Raw genomic sequence first — 12,171 nt, forward strand, 5'->3', positions numbered from 1 at the left:
GTCTCAGGGGACAGGTAGGGGCGGATTTTGGAGATGTTGCGTAGGTGAAAGTGACAGGACCTGGAAATGTTCTGAATATGGGGGGTAAATGAGAGCGCAGAGTCAAAGACAACGTACCTGAGGGGAGGGATAAATACCAGTGTTAGTAACAGGAATATGTCGGGGAGATTTGGAATGTGAGGGGGGAAGATGATGAGTTCTGTTTTATCCAGGTGGTGATGGATACCTGGTCATGTGACGGGTATCTCTGTCGTGTCGGGAGAGCACCCTGGGGCTTCATTGCACACACACACACTGCATCATTACTTTTATGAATGAGCCTTGGCGTGTGTATCAACTTTCTTTATCAATTGACCTTTTATTGAGTGTTATTAATAGATTTTTTCTTTTACTGATGTAACAGGGACAGGAAGTTAGCCGTTCATTAGGAATGATTGGAGAAGCATTATAGAATATGCAGTAAGTGGGAAAATTTTTTATGAAATACCAACCGTGCATTTTCCTATAGAGCACCCAGCCATAAACGTTCAATCTGTCATTTGCTGGCGATTAGATTTCTATATTCACCGTCACACATCACTGCTCATCCCATGGACTGTAGTAGCTATGCAGAGATAGCTTGTGATTGGAGGAGAGCAGGTTATGGGGTCACATGACCAGGCTCTGCTGCAGAAGCTTGTACAGCAAAAGATGACCTTATTAAGCACCACTGCTTTATAAATGTCTGGTTTTTTTTTTTTAGCCTCTTATGTAGGTACAGTCATTTTTTCTAGTTTTTAAAAGAAGGATTAGAACATTTACCAAGTTTTATTGCTGTCCCCACTGAGGAGATTTCCTCTTTTTGGTATTGAACAGAAAGTAATGGGAGATACAGAATTTCTCAGGTGTCTCAGAACAGGAAATAAATATTTATCCTTGAGAACATTGTCCTCTCTTTAGATTTTCTCTCACTTCCTGTTGTGACCCAGAAAACTTTCAAAATACCAAGAAATATAAAAATCATAGGTTTTACCTATTCCCTACTTTAATGTCTGTACACAAATAGTAAACCAGTTTGCATTTGATATGGCTGAAGAGATCAGGCAGCTTTGTGAGCTGAGATCAGTGATCACTAAAGTGCCATCTGTTCAGCATAGAGAATGTGGAATTCATCATAGGGTAATCCATCGCTGAGGCTGCTGTTTATCATGAGGACGCCATTGCTTATTAAACTTCTCTCTTCTAGGAATCGGCCTGCAAAGTATGCAAGAACTGCTAATACAATGACGACTGTGCGTCTGAGGAAGAGGATTAATGCCGCTGAGCCGAGTCCCAACAACTCACAGGTGCAGAAAGGTGCAAGGGAAGGTGGTAAAGGCACCCTTGGTAGGTATAGCAGTGAGTACACATAGATGTGGGGAAGGGATCAGATCTTGGGTGTCTGTGTTAGCTTATTTGTATTTGTTCAATGCACACTTTGTGTACTGTCTCTTAAGGTTACGTACACACGTCAGATGAATCTGGGAGGAATCTGGCGTGTGTACAGTGCTCGTTATTCATGGATCTATCCTGGCGGATCCACAGACAACTAGCGATCGTAATGAAAGTGAAGGGGATAGAGCACAGCAGAGTGCCGGTCCGTCGTTCTCCCCCCCTCTCCTCACCATAGAGCAGATTGGTGCTGTATGTACAGCTCTCATTCATGAACCTTTTAGTGTTTTGTTGTTGGAAAGGATTGTCAAAGATCCTTTCCAATGACAATTATTGCACGTGTGTACCCAACCTAACGTGCATTTACCCTTTAAGTCATAGTCTGCCATTGCATGCCATAATGTCTGCATCCTTGCTGATGACTCCTACTGCACAGGGAGACCTCATAGACTTCTGTAGAGCCATCTTCCAAAACTGAAGAGCGTTCTGGTCTAATAGAATTTGTGAAATGTAGCAAAATATCAAAATATATTTATATACAGATAGTCCCCGGGGTACATACGCGATAGGGACTGTAGGCTTGTTCATAAGTTGAATTTGTATGTAAGTCAGAACACAGGTACATTATTTTAATAAATGCAATTAGGACAGATGTTTGTCTCAACATATTATTAGGCAGCATGGTGACAGTTACTGTATAAAATCCTCACTGTGATGTAATCACAAAAAAAAAAAAACTTTATGGAGCCTGTACATTGTTTAGTGTATTTCTGTTGTATTTTACCCTGAGGACTACTCCGTTTTTAACACAACAGATGTTACTTTCCCAGTAGGTAGTAGTAGGTTTTCTGGATCGGGTCCCGCGTAGTCCTGGATACCTACTTCCTCCTGGTGTGGAGAAAATGCTGGACGCCTCTATCTTCTTTTCCCTTCTTCTGCCTACATCAACCAATCTCACAGGTAGCAGGTGTGAAATCAGGTGATGTAGCCTGTGGTAGATTGGGGTAAAAAAAAAAAGTGTGCCGATCTAACTGCATGCGTGGGATCGGCATTTTCTTTTTCCCCATTGAAGAGACGAGTGACGTGTATCCCAGGAGGCTCTGCTCTTCTGTTACGTCTTTATCAATGCGGCAGAAAACATCCTTTTATGTAAGGTAATAATTTCAGTTCAGGTCCGCTTTAGGCTGTACAGCTTGGTCAAGGATCTGCCCTAATATTGAACAGAATGCTTTGCTCCCAGTTTTATATTGACAGTATTCTTCAATTATTTTGTCCCATTCCAAAACCCTGCACAGATGTCAGATGATTGTAGCAAAAAACGATCATTAGTGATCATTTACCATGATTTACCATGATTTACCATCATTTACCATGAACAAGTGCTGTACATTCTGTTTTATGGAGGTGGGGAGAGGAGATGAGCACTCTGCTCTCCTCCCTAGGAGTGCGCTGTGATTGTTACTGATTGGTCAGTCGTCACTCCACCATGATGGATTGATAAAAGATGTCAGGGAACCATTGTACACATCAGTTTTTCTTTCCCAAGACCAGCGTGACTGTACGCCTTAGGATGGGAATCATCTGATGTGTGTATGAAGCTAAAGTCTTGTTTGGAAGGCTTGAATAAGCAATAAAAATGATTCTCCTACTTTAGTTTTGTTTGAAAAACTTTGTAGCTGTAGTGCCTTTGTAAACTATTAAACCGAGAGAAAGGCTGACACTGAGCTAGACCACCAGAAGGTAACAAGGCTCTGTGAGGGTATCAGACTTCCTCAAGGCAGCTTTACATGTCTGGGTATAATAAAACACATATGTAATACATACACGTGTATCTTCTTATTAAAAATGCTTCAAGTACAGGAAAATGTGTTTTGATTTTGCTAGAAATCCAATAAATTCCTTTTGAAGGTCCATTTGAAGCTCTAGGTCAACCTCCTCATAAGCTGAGGTTTAATCATTTACAAAGATTGCCCAGGCACAGATTGTAAAACCTGGTTGGGTTTTCTCCAAACAGAACGTGTGGTTCAATCAGTCTGTAACCAGCAACATGTGGGTTAAATATGTGTGTAAAAGAATTATATTCTCTTCACTTTCTGAATGATTTTAGGTGTAAGCTGTGTTGTCCATTCAATGATCACTTCTCTATGTTTTCAGGACAAGCAACATGGAATATAATCCGGATTTTCATTGGCGGGATGCTGGCTTTTTGCCTGGGACTACTTGCTGCATATTACGTCGCCACCCTCCATGAAAATGATTTGTGGTTCTCTAATATAAAGGTACATGTACATTGTATATATAAAGGGTTGGTCGCTCACTGGTATGTGGCACTTTAGAACACCCCGGTAATGGATGCAGAAGAATTACTAATTTGTGTGGTTTCTGATGTAATAAGGGATTTAAAGCAAATTATATAAAGCAAACACAGCTTGGGTAGAAATTGTCTCCTACCAGCATCCTGCACTAAAGTACCCTTGCTCTCTGTATTGGAGAAGTGGTCTCTCTGCAGAGTTCATGCCATCTATAATTCTCTTAATTACTTACTGAAGAGCTCTTGCTCTAAATGAGCATTGAATGTGTCCGACCTCTGAAGAGAGACAAACCCATTCACCCTAGCAGTTCCTTGGTTTTCAGACTGTACGCAAAGCCACAAGCTTTGCCTACAGTCTGGAAGTCATAGGTGTAAGCAGATGCTTCACTACGTTTTCTGAGCTATGTAGCATGCAGTGTCTGTCTGTGTGCTGTAACCCTAGCTAGGCCTAACTGCAAGTGTTTACTGAATTCTGAGGGCCTAACTTACTAAAGCTTTCCAAGGCTGGAGAAAATAAACTTTCATCAGTGAAGCTGGGTGATTCAGCACACCTGGAATGGATTTGCTATTTGTTAGCAAATGTTTTCAATCTTGGAGCAGATCCATTACAGGTTTGCTGGATCACCCAGCTTCACAGATGAAAGTGTATCCTCTACAGCCTTGGAGAACTTTCATAAATCAGGCCCTGATTATTCATACTTGCCTTTTGGCTTATTGAAGACCTGCCAGTAAAAATCTACTGTTCTACCCATGCACTGACATCCTTGACTTGAATAAGTCAGTGCTCCTTCTATATGGTACATGCTAATTGAAACAGGACAGGACAGTTGAAAGCAGTGGCTGTGGTTTTAGCATTATGTGTTCTGTTGTATTAAAATGCATATCCCCCATTATATACTGCTGTTGCTTCTTTTTTTTAATTACTTTTTAAAGCAGTACTATGGCCACCGTGTAGATATACTATTGCCTTAGTATAAACAAATTGCTATCTGAGTATCATACATGTTGTGCTGTTATTGTAATTGGTGAGGGTATAGCGTCATCTAGTGGTTGATATGAGTACTGTTTATAATGCCCTTTTCTTTTATAGCAAAAGATTCAACATACAATTTTTTTTCTCTGCACGTGTTATAAATGAGGAGCTATAAGTCTCATAGAACAAGAAAAAACTTTTATCCCTCAGTAAGCAATATCCTATCACTTACCCACCAATAAAGATCCCATTCCCAGAAAAACAAACTTTGTGACCATTTCTCAGTTCCTTTCAATCAATCTGACTGAGCTCAAATTGAATAGAAAGCTACTGAACATATTAAAAGTTTTCAGATCATTACCACAGGGTGTAGTTGTATTTATTCATCCTTCCCATCACTTCTCTTCTGCTGCCTCTTTGCAGAGCTCTTCATTGGCATTTATTTCACTTGAGAATCCAATTCATCTCCTGTGATTTGCCTTCAAATCCCTCCAAAGTTCTTGTCTCACTTATCTGTCTGTCCTGATAGAAAACTACCCCCCTAGCCACTCTCTTCACTCATCCAATGACCTACTAATAACTTTTTAATTCATAACCACATCACATCCAAGACTTTTCCAGAGCTGCCCTGACTCTCTGGAATGGTCTTCCTCAACCTATTCGGTTTGCTCCTACCTTCTGCTCATTTAAAAGAGCACTCTTTTTAAAAACCCATTTTATCAAACTTGCCTACTCGTGCCACTTGCCACTTCTTATGTCTTTTAAAACCCTCACTACTTCCCACCACTAAATATCTCCCCTCCTATTGTGTGATACCACCCCCCTACTTCCTGGATTGTAAGCTCTTCGGGGCAGGGTCCTCTCCTCCTGTGTCACTGTCTGTATCTGTATGTTATTTGAAACCCCTAATTATTTAGAGCCCTTAAACCCAGCGCTTCAACCTCACCTAACTTTCTTCTTCTGTCTCTTAAATCCTCACTACTTTCCACCATTCCATATCCCCCACCTCCTAGATTGTAAGCTCTTCGGGGCAGGGTCCTCTCCTCCTCCTGTGTCACTGTCTGTATCTGTCTGTCCTTTGCAACCCCTATTTAATGTACAGTGCTGCGTAATATGTTGGCGTTATATAATTCCTGTTTATTATTATTAATATATATTTTTTTAAATCAACTGTTCTTCTTATTGTTCAGGACGTGGAGCGAGAGATCTCATTCAGGACGGAGTGTGGACTTTATTATTCTTATTATAAACAGGTGCTCCACACCCCGTCTCTTGCCAAAGGTAATATATATATTTTTTTTTTTTTAGTTTTGAGTTTTGTACATACATGTTGGAATATTCACACAGGTCAGCTACAGCTTTATGGGCCATACCTGCAAAATGTGTGTTGAAATGGCCATGGTAGTCTTAACAGAATCAGGTGACATGGCAAGTAAACTATTAGGATATTGGAGTGTTATCATCCTGTATTTATCCTGTGCATGAATAATGACCATCTCAGGAATACCAGGTTTCATGTTAATAAAATCTCCTACAGCTGGCCTTAAGTAGAAATAAAAAAAGCCCTGGGCCTGCTGCTGACCATCATTTTCTTGAATGTGCGGTCAGCAGCCCCACCAAACTCACGGCTCTCACTCTATAATGTTCTCCTCCGCTCCTGCCCAACAGCTAAATAAAATATTATGTAGTGAGATGAAAGTGGGTCTAAAAGTGCTTTATTCTGTATTTAGACACTCCCAGAAGAGAAGAGGACATGACCTAAAAGATAGGAGAGGGTTTTACTAGGAAATGGTGACATTTTTGCAGATAAATTTAAAATAAGTTCTGTTAAGGAAAAAACTGATTGATTCTTCTTGCTTTTTGTAAGTCAGTCACATGGTCTCTTTAACAAATCTCAAGGTGTGGATAACTACATTGGTACTCCTTAGTGCAAAGCTATTGCCAAATCAGCCTACCAATATAATGTTTTATGGTGATAGAGTAGATGGGATTACCAGGAATACCATACAATGCCCTGAAATAACAGAGTAGAACAGAGCTACACTTCAGCTTGGTAATATTTAGAGAACAGTGCTTATTACTGAGAACTTATGTTTCAAAAGTGACTTAACACACTAGCCTTGATTTATTAAAGCTCTCCAAGACTGGAGAGGATACACTTTCATCAGTAAAGCTGGGTGATCCAGCAAACCTGTAATGGATCTATTCCAGGATTGAAAACATTTGCTAACAAATAGCAAATAACTTTTAGGACATCCATTTCAGGTTTGCTGGATCACACAGCTTCTCTGATGAAAGTGTATCCTCTCCAGCCTTGCAGAGCTTTAATAAATCAGGGCCACTGTGTGCATTGCCCATAGAAACAAATTGCTTTGTGTTGTTTTTCTATGCTGAAATGTGACTGGACGACATATCAATAACCCTTATCTGATTGCATCTCCCCTGTAGGAATCATGGATTTAATGTATGACAATAAAACGGAGTCAATGAGGACCATTAATATTCTGGAGAGGATGAATGTGTATCAGGAGCTTCTACTGGCTGCCATTTACAAAATCTTCAATCTCTGGGTGAGACTTTTTGTATTTTGGAATCTAGATGTATGATTGTGTTTTTAAAATAAAACTCCAGAGGTCACACAGACCTCATCCTACCTAAAGGATCTAATCCCAAGAACAAAGATGGAGTATATCTAATGGTTCTTAGATTGGGTGGCTCCATTAGTTTCCTGTGACTACAGAAAAATACCTTTTGACCCTACCTAAAATCCAATGTGCACTGAAGTTATATTGCGAACAACGTTGTCTGCTTTCCAAACTGTCATCCGTGGACTACACAAAACTTCCTCCCTGGAGATGAAGGAGAAAAGGCCATGGGAAATATGCCACAGTCAAGTTTCTGGCCCCAGTCTTGGAGTCAATGCAAAATACTTATAGCAGCACCATGCCATGTGACGCTGCTTTTCAGCATTTTAACATATACTATATATTGCTTTTTTTTCTTTTATGTTAAGGTCGGAGGAATCTGAGTTGGGCCTTAAGGTGACATTGAAGTGTGACACTTTTGCAGGAAGTTCTGGTTACCGTAGAGCTGATTTCAATCACCACTCATTAACAAGCCATCACTAGCACAGAATTTACCATATCATGCTGCATTATTTTTGCCATTATAACTTTTTTTTTTTTTTTCATTGTGAAATTGTTGTCCTCACAGAGCGTCCTGGATCCTGTCTATTTCTACATCTATACACTGTTCGGGTTGCAGACGCTGTACGTAGTAGCTCTGTACATTAACAGCTGGCTGCTCAGTGGGACTTGGCTTTCTGGATCATTAGCAGCTCTATGGTACATTGTTAACAGGTAAAGTTCAATTTAGAATCGGCATCTACAAGTCATCAATGACAGGCGGCTAATGGTGTCATTTTTATGCATATTGCAGTAACGGACCATGTGCTCGGCGCCTGCCAGCAGCTGCTCTGCATACTGTGATGGCACGACATCTAAACGCTGCTGGCCTGTCATATAGCAGCGGCAGAAATTATCTAAAGCAGCCTTTTAAAATATTTTATTGGCTGTTATGCCTTCTACACAATGTAAATAATGATAGTGGGTTGTGGTCACATGTTCTACAGCCCTTTCCAACAGTGTACACTTATCTCCCCCCACTTACCCTGACTTATTCTAACCCACCCTCTCTTCTACGGAATTATACTGTAAATCTGATGGCCATCAATTCACTATTTGTTTACATCAGCCAGTAAAAGTCTTCTCTGTCTGCACCTGGGGTAGTAAAGCCCCATAAATTACTTTAGGCCTTGCATACCTTCATTTTCCTCTTCGGGATACAACAACACTAGAAGTTTGAGGCTGTACATGGGCAGCAGGGTGGCCTTTGCAGAGCTAGGTCCCAGGTTAAAATCTCAACCGGGACACTATCTGCATGGGTTCTCCCTGTGTTTGTGTTGGTTTCCTCCGGGTACTTCGGTTTCCAAAAACATGCAGTTAGGTTAATTGGCTTCCCCCCAAAATTGACCTTAGACTGAGACATGTGACTATAGTAGGGACATTAGATGGTGAATTCCTTTGAGTTACAGCTAGTGACATGACTATGGACTTTGTACAGCGCTGTGTAATATGTTGTTGCTATATAAATAAAATATGTAATAATAATAATAATATCTGTAAAATATTAATATTAATACTGCGCAGGCAGGAAAAATTTCTTGCATCTGATGTAAACAAATGTAGATCGCCACTGCTGCTGTGCCTTGTTTGAATAAACAGGATGAATTATTCTAGTATTCTTTCTGTGCTGCAGACTAGGCAAGTTTAACCAAACTCTACTACAGTTCTGTTTCAATGAGAAATATCAATCATTTTGTAGACATGTGACAAGCAAGTTTTTGGTTTCCACTAAAAATGGCTTTGGTTGCTCACTATGGCAGCCATATCTTGATCCCTGATTCAAATATTTAGGACTCCTTCTCCATGTTGTTCAGGGGTGGAGATACCTTTTAGAAATCTTTCAGCAGTGTAGTACTAATTTCATAGGAAACTAATGACATTGCTATTGCTTGGCACATCTGAATACAATTTTTTTTACCTTCTTCATTACAGAATAGATACCACACGGGTGGAATTCACTATTCCGCTGAGAGAAAACTGGGCCTTACCTTTTTTTGCTGTTCAGATAGCTTCAATTTCCTATTTCTTTAGACCGAACCTCACCAGGGTAAAGGAGGTAAGTGTCACTGATAAAATCATGATGGTGTATGTGGGATGTTGTGGTCTTATGTTAAAGCAGAACTCCAGGAGTGATTCACACAGGTACAGCACAGCATAGCACTGTCTCAGTGTTGAACCCAGAAATCTTTTTAAGCCAGGTGGGAAGAACTTGTAGGTGGGTGGCAGCCCCTGTATAGTGACCCAACCCAAAAACAGCCGGTAGGTTACTGAAAAATGTTGGGTGGTGCGCCCAGCTAAAAGGGGCTGGGGAGAATACTGCTGTCAGGCAGGTGTGAGACCTATAAATAACGCTTGCAGGCCTTGTCAGGGTGAAGGAAGAAAGAGCAGCCAGACTGAACTCATCTCTATCACTTCATCATCTTCTTCTAGCAGCATGTTCATTGCACACAGAGTAATACCAAGTCAAATTTGCATTAAAAGTACATCAAAGATATATAAGAGATATCGATAAGATAAGATACAGAGCTGCCTTCACTTGTGTCTTTTTACACCTTCTTGAAGTTCAGCTTTAAAAATAAATACTCATTGAAAAAATAAAGTACATGAAATGCCAGTTTTTATGTGTAATCTGAATGTTATTAGATTCTCTTTTTTATTATTATTGTAATAATTAACAAATATTGATTTAATTTCATTTTGTTCTTCAGAGACTGGCCCTTCTCCTAGTCTTCATTTCCACATTCCTTTTCAGTCTCACTTGGCAGTTCAACCAGTTTGTGTTACTCCTTCAAGGTTTTGTGCTGTTCACTCTGGACTGCTTGGACTTGGTTCCAAGCTATAAGGTAAGTCAAGTCCTTGTGGAGGAATCTGTCACATATACATTGAGCAAAGTCACTTCTCTCATTGGGCCTGAGTTATTAAAGCCCTCCAAGGCTGGAGAGGATATAATTTCATCAGTGAAACTGGGTGATCCAACAAACCTGGAATGGATTTGCTAGCAAATGTTTTCAATCCTGGAGCAGATCTATTCCAGGTTTGCTGAATCACCCAGCTTCGCTGATGAAAGTATATCCTCTCCAGCCTTTGAGAGCTTAATAAATCAGGCCCTTTGACTTAAAGACCATGTAGGGGGGCCTTCTCCCATTTATCACTAGTTTAAGACCTAGGACACGTGAGCAGATCCCCTGGCATTTTGTGCTTGACTGGCTAATCTTATTGAGTTTCTTACTGGTTATTGCTTAATTGGAAGTTCACAAAAAACAGCCCATGTAGCCTGATATTCTGCGGTTTCCATCATGGGATTGGAATGGAGTGAACCACAGGTCAGTAGAGAACTCTTGTCAGGTACAGATATGATATTTGCCAACACATCTGATCTGCCCATATTTGATCAAAGACAAAAAAAAAAACTGTCCAACAGAATTACTGTTGTTTAGCTGTTGAATTCGCTTCAGATCCAACCATTTTATTTAATAGGTAGTAAATATCGGCCTGTGTGTTCAAGGTCTTGGAATATGGTTACTTTTGGATTGACCATTTTAGTTAATGAGCATTTCTCCATTGACCACATATGCGAGGGAACACCACGATTTTAAATGTCTGCATTTATTTTTGAGCATTATAATTATTTGTTTTATTCCATAAATATTACAAAACATAATATGTGAAATGAAACAGCCCTGGCTATCACCCCGGTGTGATTGTGAAAGCATTGCCAAAGCCCTTGAATAACATTAGAACAAAGTCTGTGAAAACTGTAATTATTTAGTAGTTTACCAGCAATACATTTGCAGTTTTGTCACTGCACTCTTGACTTTTTGTCAGATGCTACATGCATTGTCAAGTTCGTCCCCTGATAAATCGTCAGGCGTGGAATTCAATGCACAGGAGTTGTAACATACGTCAAATCGACCATCCATCGGAACAAAGTATAAGCATTCCATTCCACATTCCTTTTTTTATTTGTTCCTATAAAACTACTTGTTTACATCAATGTAAGATGAGCTTTAGGTACACTAATTATTAGTGTGGTTTTCTCATTTCAAGGGTTTGTTCCTGTTTAAAAGATTGAAGATGGCTGATCTATTCTGTATCATCATATGTATATTTGCTCTTGTGTTATCTGTAGGTGAGAAACCTTTACATGATTCAGGCATCCGGTCTTCTCTTGGTGTGTCTCCTCCAGTTCATCAATACCATGATTCTGGGCTCACTGCTACTCAGCTTCATCATGGCTGCCCTCATCGTCCAGAGATTACAGGTGAGCCACTATAGCTTTGTCTAAAGGCTTTTGGGCTGTGATGGTATTTGTTTTGTCTCCATTCTTAAGATTTAGGGACTGCACCTCTTCCTGCGTGTGGGTATAGGTGGAGTTGGGCTGTATCATCACAGACACAGTTTGTACTACAGCCGTTCCAGTTCATGTTTTACAGTTTTTGCTTACTACAAACTGAAAAAGACAGTTTACAAGCTAAAATATACACACATACATATACATTCCCTAGTTTTCTGCAGGCAGTCTGTAGAGTGTGGTCTTGCTTGGCCCCTTCCACAGCTCTGATTTGTGCACAGGTTATGTGCAGCACAGTGGTGATGTCACTACAACTTTTACAAAGTAATACAGATGCTCCTCGCTTGAAGACCAGGTTCTGTTCCTGCGACCTGATCATTAGGCGAATTTGTCATTAGGCAAGGGGAATAGGATAGACCCGGTCTGCAGCACTGTGAGCTGTCAGATCACTGACAGTCAGCAGATCGAGGATAGTGAATGAGGAAGACAGATGGAGCCCGGA

At 40.3% G+C, this 12,171-nt stretch overlaps 1 protein-coding gene across 2 annotated transcripts in view; it reads left to right on the forward strand.

Moving 5' to 3' along the window:
- Positions 1–12,171, forward strand: part of DPY19L3 (dpy-19 like C-mannosyltransferase 3) — a 38,012-nt gene that overhangs the window by 2,169 nt on the left and 23,672 nt on the right. Inside the window, exons 2-10 of one of the 2 annotated variants that reach the window (XM_072422449.1) lie at positions 404–459; positions 1,226–1,365; positions 3,565–3,689; positions 5,885–5,975; positions 7,143–7,264; positions 7,908–8,053; positions 9,311–9,434; positions 10,087–10,221; positions 11,508–11,639. In XM_072422449.1, the coding sequence (XP_072278550.1) occupies positions 455–459; positions 1,226–1,365; positions 3,565–3,689; positions 5,885–5,975; positions 7,143–7,264; positions 7,908–8,053; positions 9,311–9,434; positions 10,087–10,221; positions 11,508–11,639 (1,020 nt within the window). In that variant the 5' untranslated portion in view covers positions 404–454. The remainder of the gene's footprint in view (positions 1–403; positions 460–1,225; positions 1,366–3,564; positions 3,690–5,884; positions 5,976–7,142; positions 7,265–7,907; positions 8,054–9,310; positions 9,435–10,086; positions 10,222–11,507; positions 11,640–12,171) is intronic. The other variant, XM_072422448.1, reaches the window with a different exon arrangement.

This window comes from Pyxicephalus adspersus, chromosome 9 (genome assembly GCF_032062135.1).
Source record: "Pyxicephalus adspersus chromosome 9, UCB_Pads_2.0, whole genome shotgun sequence".
NCBI classification, from domain to species: Eukaryota; Metazoa; Chordata; class Amphibia; order Anura; family Pyxicephalidae; genus Pyxicephalus; species Pyxicephalus adspersus.